At 38.5% G+C, this 20839-nt stretch overlaps 1 protein-coding gene across 1 annotated transcript in view; it reads left to right on the plus strand.

Annotated features, from left to right (window-relative positions):
* wdr26a (WD repeat domain 26a) overlaps window positions 1-20021 on the plus strand; it is a 53795-nt gene extending 33774 nt beyond the window's left edge. Inside the window, exons 9-14 of the mRNA XM_057833902.1 lie at window positions 1009-1128; window positions 5630-5775; window positions 9030-9108; window positions 9215-9344; window positions 9486-9680; window positions 18116-20021. Of these exons, the coding sequence (XP_057689885.1) occupies window positions 1009-1128; window positions 5630-5775; window positions 9030-9108; window positions 9215-9344; window positions 9486-9680; window positions 18116-18138 (693 nt within the window). The 3' untranslated portion in view covers window positions 18139-20021. The remainder of the gene's footprint in view (window positions 1-1008; window positions 1129-5629; window positions 5776-9029; window positions 9109-9214; window positions 9345-9485; window positions 9681-18115) is intronic.
* Window positions 20022-20839: the final 818 nt, after the last annotated feature.

The raw sequence follows: 20839 nt of genomic DNA on the forward strand, positions 1-20839 counted from the left end.
GAAAGGCTCTGTTGTAGTAAACCTTACAAGCGAACCTAAGCAACTTTTAATCTAAAATACTCCTAAATCGGCAAAATCTTGACTTGAGTCTACCTTTAAAGGATGAAACAGTTTTAAAATGTTCACATGTTGAAAGTAGACAGAAGGGAACTAATGCAAAAACGGGAGCAATTTTATCAACTTTAACGGTTGATTCACAACATTAAATGACCTCCAAACATAGCAAAGGTTACTGTTTTTTTTTTTTTTTTTTTTAAATGAAAAAAAAAAACAAAAAACAAAAAAAACATGAAAAGTATCACCAGTTACTTTGCCAAGTAACTTTTTTACTACTGTGTGTGTATTTCAGTAGTCAGTCACTACACTAGCCAAAGAGCTAAGAGGCATTTTAACAGTCGAAAATGTTTACATTTTAAGTGTTTATTTCATTTTTTAAAAAGCAAAATAAAGGCAGTTTAAAAAAAAAAGCAAAACGCAAACCGAACCGAAACCGTGATCCCAAAACCGAGGTTCGTTGCACCCCTAGTGTAAATGATGTCTTGAGCAATAGCGTACTATCAGAAATAATATAAATACTAAATTTGATTTGCTAAAACAATTTTGATCTTTAAAGTTGTCAGCTAACGGTAATCTACTTCCAGGAAATATGGTCTTTTATGGATGTTTTTCTCCACAATTACACATGAGAAAATGAGATTGTGAATTTTGTGTCCCCCCTACAAAACAAACACAAGATTCTTTCCGCTGAAATGCAAATGATCAAGGTGTTGTCTTGCGCTTTAAGTTTAATTGTTTCAATTCTTAAAATATATTTTGTTTGACTTTCCAACCATTGAAGTCTTTTGGTTGTTGGCGGCCCAGCGCCACGTGGGCTCAGGGAACTATACGGGCTAGGACCGCCTCCGGGAGTATTCATGTTTATGAGATACTGTAGGTGTGTCACGTTACGTGTACGTGCCCTGAAGGAACTTGAATTCAATGCAGCGTGTTCCTTCTCCGCTTGTTTAGACGGGGGAGTTACGAACAAAAATGAGTCAATCTCATGAAGATAGTCTCACGAGCGTGGCATGGAATCCAGATGGCAAACGCTTCATCACTGGTGGGCAGAGAGGCCAATTCTACCAATGTGTGAGTATCATTCACAGCTCACACACAAATACACATTTGCAGCCCACACAGACAATAGAAGAGCACTGTTGAGCACAGTGATAAACAGTTGATCACTGAGGTTGACCAATGTCAGTCAAGCTAACACTGTTGGTAATAAAGCTGTCCTCAGGGTTCATGCTTACCAGAGGTGTGTAGAACTGCCAAAATATTACTCAATTAGGAGTAGCATTGCTTCCAAAATAATATTACTCAAGTAAAAGTAGTCATCCCAAAAATGTATTCAAATACAAATAAATACATATTCAGTGAAAAGAATACTCAAGTAATGTTTTTTTTTTTTTTTAATGATAGTAGTAGTGTTTTCTCAGCACAATGTCATTTATATGAACTGTTATTGTTTTACTGTACTATAACCAATTACATTAAAGATTAGGGCCAACAAAAATTAATCGAATTCCAACTAGATAAATCTACAGGAATGAAATGTCGCCCGTCCAAAGCAGCCTCCTAGTAGAGAAAACATATTTCCTACTGTGAAATTAAACAATCACATCTCTGGGTGTCCGTGGTCTATAGGTGCCAAATAAAAAGTAGGAGAGAAGTTGAAATCTGTGCTTTCAAGGAATGTTGACAGCTGTGCTCTATTTTTTCCGGCCCTTTAAAGACTCCACATGATTTATCAGGCTGGTGTGATCATAGGACCTCTGACTGCAACGTTTGTGTTGTCATGTGACTGTGTTGTTACGTCTTGTTGGTATAATGGAGTCATATGATTATTGTTGCAAATAGTGAAAGAGGTGGAGCCACTGTGGGCAACTTTGGCAAAAATAAAGTAAAATCTAATGTGTAGAATAAAGAGGAAAATTGTGGCAACTGTAGTGAAGCCCAAAGTAGAGTAATAGTGGAGTAGTAGAGTGGTAAAAGAACATTTTTCTCAAAAGGTTACTCAAATACAGTGGTCTGAAAAAGTATCTGAACCTTCTGATCTGATGTTTGTCAAAAGCATACAGATGAAAAAAAAGTGTCTGCTTTGACTAAAACCACCCAAGCACATTGGCAGTGTATCAAATACTTGTTCTCCCCACTGTAGGTTTTAGCATTTTATTGAGGACAGTATGCAAACAATGACAGAAGGGGGGAAAATAAGTAAGTGAACCATCACATTTAATATTTTGTGCCCCCCCCCCCCTGGCAGAAATAACTTCAACCAGACGCTTCCTTTAGCTGCAGATGAGTCTGGCACATCAATCAGGACGAATCCCTGAGCATTCTTCTCTACAAAACTGCTCTAGTTAAGTCAAATTCCTGGGATGTCTAGGATGAATCGCTGTCTTTAGGGCATGCCGCTGAATCTCAATGGGGTTCAACTCTGGACTTGGCCACTCCAGAACGTGTACTTTGTTGTTCTGAAACCATTCTGAAGTTGATATACTTGTGTGGTAAGGATCATTGTCTTGTTGCAGCATCTATCCTCAGGTTTTCCTGCAAAACATCCTGATAAACTTGTGAATTCAGACAATGCTTCTCATCAAGACATTTCTTACTAGGTGTGTGGTTTTATAGTGGACAGGGCAGCTTTAAACCGCTCATCAGATCTCAGGGCACACACCTGACTTAAAATGTTTGGTAAAAATTGGTTTCAATTGCTCTTTAAGTCTCTTTAGGCAGAGGGTTCACATACTTATTTTTCCCCCTTCTGTCATTGTTTGCATGCTATCCTCATTAAACTCTGAAAACCTATAAATGTTTGGGTGGTTTTAGTTAAAGCAGACACTGTATTTTCATCTGTGTGATTTGGACAAAGATCAGATCACATTTGATAGTGATTTCATGCAGAAATATGAGAAATTCCAGAAGGGTCAGATTCTTTTTCATACCACTGTATATGTAATGGAGTAAATTTAACGCATTACTACCCATTGTGATGCTTAACCATATTTAAAAATAAACATCCTACGTTCGTTTTTGTTGTTGTAGTTATAATTGTTAACAGAAAATGTAAGCTTGTTTTCACTCCTGAATAACATCATTGGAATCAAAATATTTTTCAGGTGAACAGTAGTACAGAACAGTACTATCCTTAAAAATGATTTCAAGTACCCGGTTCAATGTATGAGTGTTTTTGAATATAAACAATTAGTGAACAGGGCATCACTGGATAGTAGAGATGATGCCGATCAATCGGGTCCGATCATGTCATTTTCAAAGTATCGGAATCGGCAAAAAAATATCGGCCATGCCTTTTTTAAAATATATATATATATTTTAATTAAATCGTTTTCTGATTGTATTTAACGTTACAGACATAATATGTTACACTCATCCAGAGTCTTAAGTTTAGGCTTAAGGTAGGGTTATCAAATTTATCCCGATAACGGCGGCAATTAATTAAAAACAAAAAAGTGTCACGTTAAAATATTTAACGCAATTAATGCATGCGCTGCATGACCCACTCACGCATTGTTGCGCTCAATCTGTAATGACGCCGTTTTACCTATATAGAGAGATAAAAGGCAGCGTAAAATGAGTAGAGTGAATTTTAGCAGCCTTTGGAGCCTTTTTTTAATTGGCTAAAGCCTTACAATCCCTCTCCCTATGATTAGCAATATCATGGGAAGCAATGTGGGGAAGCAAGGTGGCAACTGATCTGTTTCTTAACACCTTATGTTATTTCCCAACGCAAAGAAGATATATCAATTGGTAGCACTACGCACAGTCATGGTTCCACTTCCCATCATGCATTTGGGCATGGCTACAGTATCATTTACTGAAAGCTCAACAAATACACTAGATGGAAATATTTAGTCACAATATACAAAGTCACAAGTCTTTTTATCCGTGGATCCCTCTCACAGAAAGAATGTTAATAATGTAAATGCCATCTTGAGGATTTATTGTCATAATAAACAAATACAGTACTTATGTGTATGTTGAATGTATATATTCGTCCGAGTTGTATTCATTTTTTTCTTAATGCATTGCCAAAATGTATATGATCGGGAAAAATTATCGGGAATGATTGGAATTGAATCGGGAGCAAAAAAAAAGCAATCGGATCGGGAAATATCGGGATCGGCAGATACTCAATCAAAACCGATCGGGATCGGCTCGGGAGCAAAAAAAACAATGATCGGAACAACCCTACTGGATAGTGTTTAGAATATTGTCTAACTTTTGATTACATTTACAGACGTTCTCTATTGAGCAGACACTATGACAAAAATTAATAATTAAGTCTGTCAATGTCCTGGGGACACAATTTGTACATTTAAAAACACGAGTGATTTTCAAAAATCATGATTTAAAAAAAAGACGAAAAAACAATAATTATTTGAGTAAAAACCAAACACTGGATTGTGGCAATCTCAAACAGTTCAATTGAGCGAATTAGGATTCTATGCCATGGAGTACAGTAGTAATTATATAATTTCAATGTCAATGATTGAAGCACTGATCTGTGAAACTACACTAAGGGATGGTCCTGAATCTGATCGAGGGCTGCAGCCATCGATTATTTAATATAGTTAGTTCGAATAATTGAGTAATCGGATTACAAACATTTAATACGTTGCAGAATAAATTTTAGGAGATGTAAAACAAAGAAACAAGTGTTTATGCCTGCAATAGCATTTGTTTTGGCTTGCTAAGATTGCACTTTCAAAAGAGCATTAAATGCGAATACAAAATAAAATACCTGAGTGTTTCTTCAAACTATGCAGAGTTGCACTTTCATTTCACCAGAGCAATAAATGCATTTAAAATAAAATGAAATACCTGACCTTGGCCTCAAACAATATTAAAAAAAAAAAGAAAAATGAGGATCTAAGTACAACAAAACAACAATTGGATAACTTTCATAGCAAAGGTCCGCTGGCTTAACTGTTATAAAATGCCTTTTTTTTTTACAGTGCTCTTAATAAATCATTGAAACACATATTCCCACAAAAAAAACCTGCTAAATATACTTTTAAACTAAATAACGAATGCATGTTCCAACATATGAGATCAAAGAAAAACTGAATCTAGGCTGAATGTTAGACGAGCTATGGAATATTCTCTGTTGCCACTAGACGGCAGTGTATCCACCCAAATAAATAAAACCAAATGCAACCCTGTCAAAACAAATCACGTCACTCTAATTAAACATCCTCGGAGCAGCTAAATTTCATTCGAAGCTTTTTTTTCATCAAATTACGACATTTAATTGATTCAACCATTTTAGCAATAATCTGAAACCACCTCCAGTACTGTATTGGTGCAAGAACAGCTGAATGTTTGTGTTTTCCTAAAAATTCAGTTCATGGGTTTCTAGACAGAATTAGGAATATAAATAAATGCTCTATGACTTCTTTGACTTTGTATTTCCATCAAATTAAATATGTAATGTGATTATAGTTACTCCAGTTGTATCGATTGTTAAATGCCATTCCAAAATATTGTGGTTCAGTAAGACTTATTTACTTCCTGTTCATGATACATCATTGTGTTGTATTTTGTACTCCTCAACTTGGACTACCAGGACCTGGATGGAAACCTACTGGACTCATGGGAAGGAATTCGTGTGCAGTGCCTGTGGTGTTTGTGTGATGGCCGGACTGTCCTTGCCTCTGACACTCACCAGCGCATTCGTGGTTACAACTTTGAGGACCTGACTGACAGAAACATGTAAGACTTGCAAAGCAGCACATACTGTGCATAAATTTGTTCTAGCAATTTGGAGCGTGAATTTGAACAGCTAAAGCTAACGTGCCCTCCTAAACAGCTCCACTTTAGTCTTGTCCATAGACTTTATAACCTATTGACATGACATGGGAAACGGGGCCAATTCGTAAAGGGCCTATTTTCAAAAACTTCAAATTCAAATATTTTCAAAACCAAAGCTGTTACCGACCTAAAACCAAAACAGGCACCTACCTTAGCCATATATGAGTCTCCATGAACACCGGCACCAAAAAATTCAAAGTCGTTCCCTTTAAAATCTCGATTATTTGTTTTTATGTAAGTATAACACAACTTAAAATGACTATAAAAGTCTCAGATTTTACACTAGATGCACAAAAATCACCGAATGCAGAGATAATCACCTATATTTTCAGGATCAATGCAATATTTAACAAATCATATGTTTTTGACCAAAATACTAGCAACTTAATTTTTTTTTATTTACTGCAGGTTTCAACAGCTAATAAATTACTCAATTTAACATCAGAAACTTCATTCTTGAGGAAAACATGCAGAATTAAATAGATTATTAATAAATTTTATATACAATCACAACTTATTATAGAATAGAATAGCCCTTTATAATCATTATAAACTACTGTATATCGACCCCACTCACATGACGTCACATCCACGCCTCCGTGCCATATTGTCCGTCAGCTCATCGTGTTTACGCATTACCGCTACGTAAATTCCTCCTATTATGGCGTGTTTTTCTGCTCGTTAACATTAATAATCAAAATGGTGAAGGCGTGTGTGGCGGTTGGACTTGAAGTTCTACCGTATTCCGAGAGACCCGAAAAGGAGAGCGAGGTGGACTGCTGCAATTCGACGAGAAAACTGGGCACCAAACGATCACCACAGACTACGTAGTAGTCATTTTATACCTGGTAAGATGCATGTAATATATATTTAGAGGGTTTTGGGCTGACAACCACCATTAAGATCATTGCGAGGCTAATCGCCGACAACATACAGTTTCAAATTCAAGATGTGTATTTCTTCCGCCATCATTATTTTTTGAATAATATTTAGCTGGTACCAAGTGAAAGAAGCTGGCCTCGTCTACGGATCATCAGTTAAACAGGGGTGTCCAAACTTTTTGCAAAGGGGGCCAGATTTGGTGTGGTAAAAATGTGGGGGGCTACCTTGGCTGATTTACGTAGAACAATATATTTAAACAGTTTTTAGCAAGCCCTTCTGTGTGTCACATTTGCTTTATTATTATTTTCTTAAATTCATAATTTCAACAATCTCGTCTTTGTGCCGTTCTCTAGCGACACTCAGGCTCTTGCGAAATACTGCTGCTGTGAAATTAAACTAGCTTCAAGTTGCTATAATTTCTCGCTGCGTATCTTCCTTGTAATGTTGTCGTACATGTCAGCGTGTCTTGTTCGGTAATATCATTATCGCGTCACATCGAACTCTTTGAAAACAGCGACTGTCTCTTTGCAAATGAGGCAGACGCAGTTGTTGCGTGTTTTATTGAAGAAATAGTCCAATATCCACCTATCCTTGAAGCGTCGGCCATCACAGTCAACTTTTTTTTTTGTTGATTGTCGCCATTTAAGAAAATTGGAAGGGTCACACAGGGTAATGTTGCTTAGAGTGCTGCTCTTAAAGTTTTTCAAAGTTTTGTGAGAATAGGCTGAGTTTGTGTGGACAAGATAGTTGTTGATATCAGGGTAGCAGATGACAGGCAGAGACGGTGAAGACAGCGGGTCGAAAAATATCGATTTAGGCATCAAATATGGATCTGGCGAATGGATAGACTGAAGCTTTTCCACATAACACCTTTTATGCAACGCATCCAATGAGTTAACAGCGTCTGAAAGCACTGGGGCTTCCATGAATTGCACTGTAAAATTGCACGACAAATTGAAACCATTGAGAATACGGATAAACAATGACGGACAATATGGAGGCCGGATACAGCGACACGTCATTGTGTGACGTTGGTGAGTAGGATCTATACAGTTAGTGAATGAGGCTAGCGGCCGCCTGGCGTAAACAGCTTTTCTGGCAAAAATTCTAAATCCCCGAATTCTTCATAGATATGTACGTAAAACAGTCTCGATTCTTGGTTAAAAGCAAAGAAAACGTACAGTTAGCGTTTATTTTACTTATATTGTAGAAGTACAGTGCTACTCTGTTAGCGAATGAGGCTATCGGCTGCCTGGCGTAAAAGGAGCTTTTCTGGTGAAAATTCTTGTGAATAAATGCTTAAATCCCCGAATTCTTCATAGATATGGACGTAAAACAGTCTTGATTCTTGGTTAAAAACAAAGAAACGGTGCAGTTAGCTTTTATTTTACTTATATTGTCGAAGTAAAGTGCTACTCTGTTAGCGAATGAGGCTATCGGCCGCCTGCCGTAAAAGGAGCTTTTCTGGCGAAAATTCTTGTGAATAAATGCTTAAATCCCTGAATTCTTTATAGATATGGACGTTAAACAGTCTCGATTCTTGGTTAAAAGCAAAAGAAACGTGCAGGTACCATGTATTTTACGTAAATATGGCGAACGTGCGGCTCGTCCTTAAGCCGCCTTCATGTGTAAACAAAGAAGAAAATTCTTGCGAATAAATGCTTCAATCACTGAATTCTTTATAGTTATGGACGTAAAACTGTCTCTATTCTTTGTTTAAAGAGCTAAAAACCGGGCAGTTACGCATCTATTTTACGTACTGTATTTATGTTGAAGCGGTTCCCATTCCTTCCAGTGATTTTTTTCGCAACGTTTCAAAATGCATGCATGGTACGAAAAATATAATATTTACCTTGAATCCTCGAACAAATCACTCCTGAGACAATCCTTCCTGTTTGTATGCGGTACAGATTTCGTAGTTCTTCCAAAATCCAAGCTTAAACCCGGCTTTGACTTGACCTTGACCGCCTTCGACTATTACTAAATGAAGATTCAAGCTTGACCCCCTATGGTAAGGCGTCATACAAGGAATGACGAAGTGTCATGTCAGTAGTTATGAAGTCTATGTTCTTGTCCATCCATACAACAGGAGCTTTGTGAATTGTCAACAAAAAAACCTGAAAAATTACTGATCGACTGTTGACAACAGCAGAAGCCAGAATAACTTTCTAACTTAAGACCTATTTTTAAAGCAATAACAACATTACAATACAATATTTGCATAAGCAGCATTTCTCTGACAAAATATGATTTTGGTTGATGGTTCCTTGCAGAGTCCAAGAGGACCATCCCATCATGTCCTTCACAGTCTCCAAAAATGGAAGATTAGCTCTGCTGAATGTTGCTACCCAGGTCAGTCACTTCCGTATTTTTTAAAATATTTTTTTCTGCAGGTGAAGGTCAGTCTACAGGCTATCTCTTAAATCCTGATATAATGCAATCTTCATTGTGTTTGTAGGGAGTGCATCTCTGGGACCTGCAGGATCGGGTGCTTGTGAGGAAGTACCAAGGAGTAACACAGGGCTTCTACACCATCCACTCCTGCTTTGGAGGTCACAATGAAGACTTCATTGCAAGTGGCAGTGAAGGCAAGAAGTCCACTTTTATTAAAAAAAATATTCAGCCTCTTTGGTGTTACAGCATCAGAAGGTTACAGAAGTTCTGTATGCTAGACACCATTATCTACCTGCCAACTACAGTCCACTGACAAAATCTCTGTTTCTTCACAGACCACAAAGTTTACATCTGGCACAGGCGAAGTGAATTGCCTATCGCAGAGCTGACTGGTCACACCCGCACCGTCAACTGCGTGAGCTGGAACCCTGTTCTTCCCGGTCTACTGGCAAGCGCCTCGGATGACGGAACCATCCGGATATGGGGACCCGTCCCCTTCCTGGATGTCCAGGAGGCAGACGGACTCAATGGTAAGAAAGTGAATCTTCCTCCATTTGCTAAGCTAAATATCTTGATGTACGTTTGTGTGGAACTGTACTCCAAAACGGCAACAAAAAATGATTCCGTTCTCGCCAAAACTAGTAAAGCTCGTTACAAGGCTATTACAATCTCCTACTCCTTAAAAAGAGATAAGTGGCTGTTGTGTTGTACAACAAGGGGAGTCGATCGAGAGCCAGGTGAGTAGGCCGAGTCTTAGCGGCGACGAAACAGAGCGAAGAGGGAAGAAAAAAATGTGACAAAAAGTAACTCGTCGTGCGATAAAAGTAATGTACTAAATGTATGCATTTAAATAAGACTCTATTTTAGGGCTGGCCCAAACGACTATTTCTCGATTATTCGACTAATCTAATATATACGTATACATTTTTTAAACTAATCTAGCAATTCAGTTTTTGTTGACACTTATTAATTCACAAAAACATTTTGGAACACTTAAATTCTTCATTAAAGTACAAATAAACACGTAAATAACAATAATAAATCACATAAACAATGAGGTCAAATTCTGATAACATTAACTAATAGTGGTGTCAACAATAATCGATGCGGCGATGCATCCCGATGCGGGGCATGGACGATTCGATTCGATGCGGGCAACAAGCCGAATCGATTCAGCGCATTTTAAAATATATAAGTACGTTCAAAAATCTTCCCTGCGCAATTCCGGTGATGCAATGGATTTGGTTTCCCCATTTGTATTATTATTGTCATGTTTCATTTTTTACACACTGCATAACTCTGGTCAAGTTTCCCACCAACCTCATAGAAGCCAAAATGTCTCCAGATGTCAGCTTTCAATGTCTTAGGTGCATCAAGAATCTTTCTTGCTCCCTCTTTCTCCGCTTCAGCCATTGTTATGTTATGTCCTATCTCTTAGAGGTTAGATCTTGTGCCCGAGTTCGGGTTCGGGCCCAAAATGTTAAGCATTCACGTTCGGGTCGGGTCGGGCCGCTCTGCGCTGGACTAATAAAAAAAAAATGGGATAAAACCAAGAGCAGGCTCTCTGTATTGTGCATTTGCTTGTGCACTCACATGAAGCAGTGGCGCTGCCCGCTTTTTCTTCTTCTCCTCCGCTGTGGCGCTTGCGATTCGTTACGAAAGACACTTTTATTTATGCACACAAAGGCAACACAAATGTGATCCTTTTAAATCCTCTCCTGTGCGTGTCTGCAAACTCGTTTTTTTTTTTTTTTTTTATATTAAACTTTCCCAACGTTATTTCGTTGTGAAAATGATTTTATAATTATCACAAAAATATGTAGACTATTTAAACATTAAGAAAACTTGGGTTTTTTTCTGCCAACTGAGAATTCGTTACGAAAGACTTTTATTTATGCACACAAAGGCAACACAAATGTGATCCTTTTGAATCCTCTCCTCTGTGTGTCTGCAAACTCGTTTTTTTTTTTTTATATTAAACTTTCCCAACGTTATTTCGTTGTGAAAATGATTTTATAATTATCACAAAAATATGTAGACTATTTAAACATTAAGAAAACTTGCGTTTTTTTTCTGCCAACTGAGAATTCGTTACGAAAGACACTTTTTTATGCACACAAAGGCAACACAAATGTGATCCTTTTGAATCCTCTCCTCTGTGTGTTTGCAAAATCGGATTTTTTTTTTTAATATTAAACTTTCCCAGCGTTATTTCGTTAACGCGTTGCTTCTATAATGATCACAAAAATATGTAGACTATTTAAACATTAAGAAACATGCGTTTTTTTCTGCCATCTCGAAGAAATGAAAATAAATTGCTGCTGCTGCGTTTTTTTTTTTCCGCGTCACTCCAAGCCGGGTCGGGCTTCAGTACCAGCGGGCCTTGTCGGGTCGGGCTGGATTTTTTAGGCCCCATCTAACCTCTACTATCTCTCTGCTCTCTCAATTGCAAAAAAATGATATTTCCTCATGTTGAAACAGATTGTTATGGCTGCTAAAATGCTGCTGCACTTCATTTTAATTCATTATTTTTTATTGTTATGTGGTACTTACTAATTGCATTTCTAAGTTGATTGCACATATATAGTGGGCTAGGCCTACATTTTACTTTTGTTCTACATTGCAATTTAGTTGGATGTTTTGTTTGCAACTGAACTGATCCCTGGATTGATATTGCGATAAAGATGCTGCTGCACTACAATATCTTCTTTGTCGCTTTCTTTAATATTTACTTGAATATTTTTATCGATGGGTTGTTGTGACTAAAATACAGTGACTGCTATTACTGATTTTGCACAGGACTTCAGATGTTGCATTGTGCGAAAGGCTGCTACTGTGTTTAAAAAAAAAAGAGAAAGCCCTGGTCTCATTCAAATCACCAATTAAATGCTGTGATCAGTTTTTTTTTTAAAAAGAAATATATATCTAAAAGTATTTTCATTTGACTTCAACCAGGAGTGACACAAGAGCCAATAAAAAGTTGTTTAATGTCTGACCGCTTGTGTTGGCTCATGATTCACGAAAAATATGCTTTGCTTTAGAATTTTAATGCATCCCAGGCTTTAAGGCATCGCAATGCTTTGCCGAATCGAACCGAATCGAATCGTGACCCTCTTAATCGAATCGAATTAAATCGAATCGTGGCCCTCCGAATCGTAATCGAATTGAATCGTGAGGGCAGTATCGATGCACACCTCTATTAACTAGTGCAAAAGAATTGAATCTAAACAGATTCAGAACACTGACTTCGCCTTTTCAACATGATTCAAAACAATTAATAAAAAAAATTAAAAAAAATATAATGATATAAATAAATTATCTAGCATGAGCATTATTATTATAATATAATATAATATAATATAATATAATTATTATATGAAATTATATTATATTATATTATACAGAACAGGAAGTGACTCTAGAATATCCCAAAACAAGTAGCAAGTGACTCAAAATCAACAGGAAGGAAGCTTTAAATTAGTGTTGCACCTATACCATTTTTTGGGCCCGATACCGATACCTGGCTGTGCAGCATCGGCCGATACCGATACCACTCCGTTTGAAAAATAAAATATACAGTGTTTGATACACTGCCAATGGGTTTATTGGCAGTGTATCAAATACTTGTTCTCCCCACTGTATACTGTTTATATGAAGAGCTACATATTTGGATGTGAAATCATTGCTATCATGTATTTGTCAGGCTGCTGCTTACCTTTGTGAAACAGGAAAAAGACTAATAATAAGTGAATCCAGTGCTTTTTATTGCATACCTGGTATGCGTGAAAAATGGTAATAATAACTTAACCCTTTAATACCGAACGTGTCGGCAGCGACGCGTTTACGCATATCGTCACGCTTCGTCACGCTGTAATCACGTTACCCACGTGCCGCTGGTTGGTCTCATTTGAAAGTGCGGAAGTTGATGTCCACACCAGTTTTTATTTGAAGTCAATCGTCCAATAAAAACGGGAGGTAATGTCATTTGAGTTTTATAGTTTTATTGCACTCATAAATATGCATTAAAACGCAGCATGGACCATGTATCTATCTCCATATTTCCATCATTTCTTGTCCTTTTTCGAAACTGAAAGCAGCACAAAAGACTACATGTCCCAAGAGTTGTTGTGATGTCAAGAAAGAAGAACCGAATGTGAACATTTTTAATAAATTTCCGAGCGAGGCGCCAGCTAAGGAAAGGGAGGCAAGCAACGGCCGGTTGGATTAAACGAGCGACTTTGAATCGTGCAGAATGATTCTAAAACTAAATTTAGCGCAAACTTATGCATTATTTCATTAACTCAAGGAAGAAGATGAGCAGTATTTGTCGTTGTTTTCGTCGGATGAGTCGGAGTCTCGGCGAGTAGAAGTGATGGCAGCGCGCAAACGGCGAAAGAGTAGGCTGTGTGACGTTGTGTGTGACCTGTGACCGTGACCTGTTCAAGAAGAAGCTTTATTGAGTGCGCAAAAAAAAAAAAAAAAAAAAAACTTTATTGGGTCGCATGCCTGAACATTTTGAATTGAACTGAACTGCTTGTCAGTATTTTTGAAAATACTTTTTTTCAATTATATATATATTTTTTCTTCACAATAATCTTTTCAATTTTTATATAGATGTGTGTTCGAGAAGCTTGATTGCATGTACATATATACTTTTGATAAGGTTATGGGTACAATACCTAACTTCACAAAGAGATATCCTCCAAACCCTTTTTGTGTTAGATGATATATATATATATATATATATATATATATATATTTTTTTTTTCTCACTATTTTGCACTGTATATAATCTGTTTTGTATGTGTAAAGGCCAAAAACGTCTATGACCATACCTGCTGTTTGTGTTGAATTGTCAAACATTAAAACTATTCAAACTTATTTTTTTCTATTGAATGTTTATCCTAACAAGTTGAATAAATATTATCAAGCTTCAAAACGGTTGGTCGAGCATGTTTGGTTGTCAATGGGACGTCAACATTACAAATTTTGAAAAGAAAATTTTTGGATTTTTTTTTGTCTTTTTGGGTCCAAAATGTGGATTATAATTGGTCAGTGAGGAAAACAACAGTTTGGACATGGAGTTCAAGGTGTCCTGAAAAAAGGAACCCAACTTGGCCATTGTGAACAATTTTTTCTTTGAAATATAAAGGCAACGTCAAATGCATGCAAATTCGCCCAAAATAGGTTTATGTGTTAAAGGGTTAATAACAATTCATCACAGCATCCTGTCTCTCTATCAGCCTCTAGGCAAACAGCAGCAACATACACTGCTGGCCAAAAGTATTGGCACCCCTGTAATTCTGTCAGATAATGGTCAATTTCTATCAAAAAAATGATTGCAAATACACATTCTTTGGTAGTAATTTCTTCATTTATTTTGCTTGCAATGAAAAAACACAAAGGAGAACGAAGAAAAAAGTTAAAGCATTATAATTTTACACAAAACTCCAAAAATGGGCCGGACAAAAGTATTGGCACCTGACTAATACTTGGTAGTACAACCTTTAGACAAAATAACTGCGAACAACCATTTCTGGTGTCCATCAATGAGTTTCTTACAATGGTCTGCTCGAATTTTAGACCATTCTTCTTTGGCCAACTTCTCCAGGTCTCTGAGATTTGAAGGGTGCCTTCTCCAAACTGCCATTTGCAGATCTCTCAACAGGTGCCCCATGGGATTCAGGTCTGGACTCATTGCTAGTCACTTTAGAAGTCTCCAGTGCTTTCTCTCAAACCATTTTCTAGTGCTTTTTGAATTGTGCTTCGGGTCATTGTCCTGCTGGAAGACCCATGCCCTCTTAGGGAGACCCAGCTTTCTCACATTGGGCCCAACATTATGCTTTAAAATTTGTTGTTCGTCGTCAGACTTCATAATGCCATGCAAACGGTACGCAGTCCAGTACCAGAGGTAGCAAAGCAACCCCAAAACATCAGGAAACCTCCGGCCATGTTTGACTGTGGGGACCGTGTTCTTTTCTTTGAAGGCCTCGTTTTTTTCCCTGTAACTCTTATGTTGATGCCTTTTCCCAAAAAGCTCTACATTTGTCTCATCTGACCAGAAAACATTATTCAAAGTGGGGTCTTCTTGGGTACCCTACCGTACAGTCCCTTTTGATTCAGACGCCGACGCATAGTACGGGTTGACACCGTTGAACAGTCGGACTGCAGGACAGCTTGAACTTGTTTGGATGTTAGTCAAGGATTCTTTATCCACCATCTGCACAGTCTTTTGTTGAAATAAATTTTTCTTTTCTGTCCACATCTATGGAGGTTAGCCACAGTGCCTATACTTATTGATGACCCTGCGCACGGTAGACACAGGAACATTCATGTCTGTGGAGATGGACTTTTAGCCTTGAGATTGCCCAAACTTCCTCACAATTTTGCTTCTGAAGTCCTCAGACAGTTATTTGATCTTCTTTCGTTTCTCCATGCTCAATGTGGTACACACAAGGACACAGGACAGAGGTTGAGTCAACTTTAATCCATTTTAACTGGCTGCAAGTCTGCAAGTGTGATTTAGTTATTGCCACCACCTGTTATGTGCCACAGGTAAGTAAGAGGTGCTGTTAATTACACAAGTTAAAGAAGCATCACATGATGTTTCAAAGGGTGCCAATACTTTAGTCTGGCCCATTTTGGGAGTTTTGTGTAAAATGATAATGATTTTTGTAAAATGATGATGTTTAAAAAAAAAAAAAAAAAAAAAAAAAAAAAAGTTAATTCTCTTTTGTGTTCTTTTCATTGCAAGCAAAATAAATGAAGATGTTATTACCAAAGCATTTGTAATTGCAATCATTTTCTGGGAGAAATTTAGCATTTTCTCACAGAATTACATGGATACCAATACGTATGGCCAGCACTGTAACAACTCCATCTTCACAGCTAAGCACAAATCCAAGCAGCGCACAAGTGACCCTCTTTCTGACACGCACAACCTTAGCCATTTAGCTTAGCTTACTTTGCTCACTTCAACAGCAGTTGTGTTCCATATTGAACCAATACGAAATAGATATAAATAGATACAGTTTTGGGATGCCCCTTTTTTTTCGTCACCTCACACTTTGGACGCGAGGGGAGTGTCCTTTATTTCTATTTCTGAAAGGTGGCAACCCTACTTTTGAAACAAGTCTGACCTTACTGCTGCATTTCTTTCAGTAGAAGACAATAAAAGTAAAGTTGACAAAATGAACTGACCGGGGTTTGTAGCTTCGGTGTCAGGTCCAACACCCTTTGTCTTGATAGCAGTGTGTTCGTTTACATGTTTCGTCTTCAAAAGTGTTATGAGGTTGGAGATATTGAAACTGGCCGATTTAACTCCACTTCTCGAAACTTTCAGGCTGCAAATCTTGCATGCAGCCATTGTACTCGACGGAGTGTTCTGAAATTTTCACAGACCGATGACTGGTTTGTTTTTTCTCCATATGAAAAAGCTGCCACGGCATTGGTAAAGAGCAGCTATTGGCCAGCTGTCATTGGTCTGGAGCAGGCCAATAGTGATAGCTGCCTAGCATGCATAGTTATCACGTGTTATCACACAACACAGTGTCAGGATAAAGACGGCTGCGGTCAAGTGATAACAGTAAATGGTTTCGGCACCCTATTTGTTGGTAAGCGCCAATACCGATACCACCATTTTAGCGCCGTATCGGCATCGCTGTATCGGTATCGCTGCAACATTACTTTAAATGCCCTAAAATGAACTGGAAGTGACCTGTAAATGCCCACGAGACTGGCTGTGAATGCTCTGGTTTCAGTGCCATTGACTGCGCTAGACCTCCAATCCAGTCAATTTAGATGTTTAGTTCCGTCAATGGCAGCCAGTTAGCTAACATAGACACTATTCTAATGCAGTGCTTATTTTCATGATGCAGTGATTATTTTCTGTTAACCCGAAGACGTAAATGTTCCGCGTCCCCAAATTCTCTGCCACCACTGTAAATATACTGTAGTATCATTTGTATATAAAATTCATATTATTATAAGTACAACTCTGCATAACATTGTGTACTTTTTAATATTAAAGTAAAATGTAATATGGCTCAACTTACAATAAAGTGTAAAAAAAAAAAAAAAAAAAAACATCCATTCTGTAAAAATACACTTGATACATTTTTGGACAGTTTGATGCTGAAAAATAAAATTTAATAAAATCAATAAATAATACATTCAAATTGATTAGCAACATTAACTCATTAGGACAATATGTCGAACAATTAGACCGAAAAAACAAAAATTAACACAACAAAAGGACACTGTCATTGGAGAGAGGGACAGCATTTATTTTTGCTGCATGCAGTTTTAGCTCCTTTGCTATGGTGTGGGGTTATTTTGCACTGAGCAGCTTGGTATGCCACCTTATATGATGCTGACAGTGCTCGCTGGTTTACCGATGTAACACTTACAAAGCGGGAGAATTCCTGGCAATATTTGGCATTCGCTGAAAAAAATTATTCCTGCTGTCTGCTGCGAAAGAAACAGTCTGGTCTTTCCTCGTCTCCAACTATACTAAAAGTCAAAGCTAAATATGCTTTGTCATATTTCCTTGTCTGAGCTTTTCATATCTCCAGAGCTCTTTGCTGTGTGCTCTTGTTTTGTTCAAAAATACTGCGCACCGCTAAAAATGAGAGTGGCACTGCCACCCACTGAATGGATGTGCCATTACACTTTATTCTAGTATAACAAAAATGTATGTTCACCAAGGTCCCATGCGCCACCCCCAGCATCGCTCTGCGGCCCGCCCCACTATTTGAGAAGTACTTTTCTAATGGAAGATTTTGGTTGTAAGCTGTTTGTTCCTTTTTGTTTTGTTTATTGAACTGTGACACCTTTTTAAAACGATATATCGATTCTTTGACGGGAGCATATCGATAACCTTTTGGACTACAAAGTATCGCGATATATCACTGCTTCGATATTTTGTCAGCCCCCAATAGTTAAGTGTGTCTTCTTGTCCCTTCAGACTGTTGCAGCATGGACAGCTGATGATCTCGGAAGGTTCCTGTTGTTGTTGCTGTGAATTGGACGAGCACTAAGACTGGTGACACTTGACCGGATGAAGAAGTAAGGTTTTGCTGACAGGACAGCTGCATACCGGAGGTGGTTGCTGTGTCTTAGGAGGTCCTGTGGACTCAACGGCGTTATTGAGACTGCACCTGGAAGTCCAAGATTTGACACGACCTACCCACCTCCTCTTATTTATTATCAGAGACCTAATTTATTATTTAAGTGAAAGAACAGCTCCTGGTAGAGGGCATGTGTTGATTTTTTTTTTTCTTTCTTCAGTCCTTCACTTCAAAATCTCGAGACTTTACCTGCAGGAACACAGTTGATGTGACGCTCACCCTTTTACATGAGTAGTCATAGAATTTTGTTGTCATTTTTCAAGTAAAAAAGAGATTTTATGGCTTTGTTTTCCTTCCACTTTCTCGCTTACGTGCATAGATAGAACGTTATTTCAAGAGCATGTTGCACAAGATTGCACAAAATGACGTGTTTGACGGTCCACTTTTTTGCTCAACAGTATGTGCTCCATCTTGTAAAGACATCCAGTAGCTGACTTCTGACGATATATTGGGATTGTCAGTGTAGATTCCTACATGCCTTTGTTTTGGATGTCCTTAATTTATTCAGGCTTCACTAGTTGCTCTTATACTTGAATCCTTGTTTCATTGTAGCTCGTTGCCATCGCTCCTCGCAGACTGCTGTCCACCATTTTTTAGTTGATTTTAGTTTTACTTGCTCCCGTATAAGTTTTATTCTTCATTAATTTTCTAATTGCAAATGCATTTTAAAATTACTTTTACAGGCTTGACTTACCTTAAGCTACCAGTCATGAAGAAACAAATTAGTGTCTCTTTTGATTTGTCCTTTTGCGTATGTGACAGAAATTTTCTGTTGTCCGTAAATTTCGTATATCATCACTAAGTCGATGTTCACAAATATTAGTGTTTTCAAAACAACGCCGCAATAATCTTCAAAAGCAGCTGGTCATTGGTGGTGTTAAACATCTTTCATGCAGCTGTTGTGAAGGTATGTTCATGGCCAGTGATTTTCAGTATGAACAGCGGACGTTGGGATTTTGGTCTGCATGTGATGTGTTGGTAGTGAACGTATATTCCATATCACGTGACTGACCGCTTTGGTTTCCTGAGGTAATAATATTTTACAGTGAGCAATTCACTTCCTACACTGTGTAAAAATCCTAATGACCTTGTACAAAGTCTTTCCTTTCATAGACTCGAGTGAGCGCCCTGATTTCTGTGCCGTATTTGTATTACGGCATGTTTGATGAGGTCAGATTCAAAGGCGGGACATAGGAAATCAGTCACAGGGTTCCGACATATTTTGAACAAATGTTTCATTCAATTGCACTGAAAACTTGATCCAGACCAAATGAGCAATTTGGTACGTACATTACAAATGTGCAGTTGCAGCCATAATATAGTGACATTATTAGTGGTTTTACAAATTGCCTCAAGTGTAGGAACCCTGGTAATCTGTCTAAATTTATTCAATGAACAAACACACTTCCGTAGGTCACAGTTGTGGTGTTGAGGTTTCTGCTTCTGCTAACATTTCTTTTTGATTCTGTGGTTCAGCCTTCTCTTGCTGTGAGACAAAGTAGGAACTTCCTTTGCCTGCAGGTAGTTTCTGCCAGATGTGTGTTATTACAAGTGATTGTACTGTTCTGTATTGTTCTGTATACAAATTTTAAATAAAGAGTCAGGGTTTTAAAATAAGTTTTAGATGTGCAATGATTTCATGGTGTGTGTATATATATATATATATATTTTTTTTTTAATGACAAAGCAGCGAACAGGAACGGGTTATGGGGGAACAGAAAAAAAAAATACAAAAGCAACAACAAACACATTGAACGTCTATACTAATATGTTGGTGCTATCGTCAGCTAGATGTATTTCCGGTTGACACCATATGGGGGGGCTGTTGACCAGGGAAAGAAGGGAAGGGGTGCTTGGGGAGACTATAAGATAATTGATTGGGAGGGGTAGAGTGTACACAAATCAGCACTGATCTAAAACCCAGTAATCGTGTGAATCCTTTGTGAGTGTAAGCCCGTTGGCAACCGACCCTACGCTGTTGCACCGCCAATCCCGGCACCAGGACCCCCCACCCGAGCGCGCCCAATCACAACCATCTGCACGCGAGCCCAACCAAACACGCGCCAGCCCTCGGGGGGGCAGCGCAGCCCATCCACTGAGCCCAGGGCGGGGCAGGGTCCCCCGCCGGAGCAGGCGACATCCAGCCAATACACCGGCATTTAGCCAGCGACCCGCGGTGGAATGCAGTGCAGATACCCAGGCAGAGAAGAGAGGGGAAGGCGGAGGCAGGAGAGCGCCGAGCAACCGCCGCGAGATCAGAACCCCGACCTCCCCCCACTCCCGCGGCCACTCCCCAGGAGTCACGGCATAGAGAAAAAGTGTGGGACCCACCTACCACCCTATTACTGTGGCTGCCAGGTTCACGGCTGGCAGCCATTACCCAGCACCGTGATGGGGTTGTGTGGGGAGGGTAGTGCAATGTATGCATTAAAATAGGAGAGCTCAGCTTGGGGCAGTGGGAACGTTGCATGGAATTTCTGCCCAGCCGCCCGTCCCACCGCTCTAAATCCTTACCTTTTCCTAACCCTTGCATATGCGCTACCTAATAAAATATGAATGAG

This window comes from Corythoichthys intestinalis, chromosome 4 (genome assembly GCF_030265065.1).
Source record: "Corythoichthys intestinalis isolate RoL2023-P3 chromosome 4, ASM3026506v1, whole genome shotgun sequence".
Classification (NCBI taxonomy): Eukaryota; Metazoa; Chordata; class Actinopteri; order Syngnathiformes; family Syngnathidae; genus Corythoichthys; species Corythoichthys intestinalis.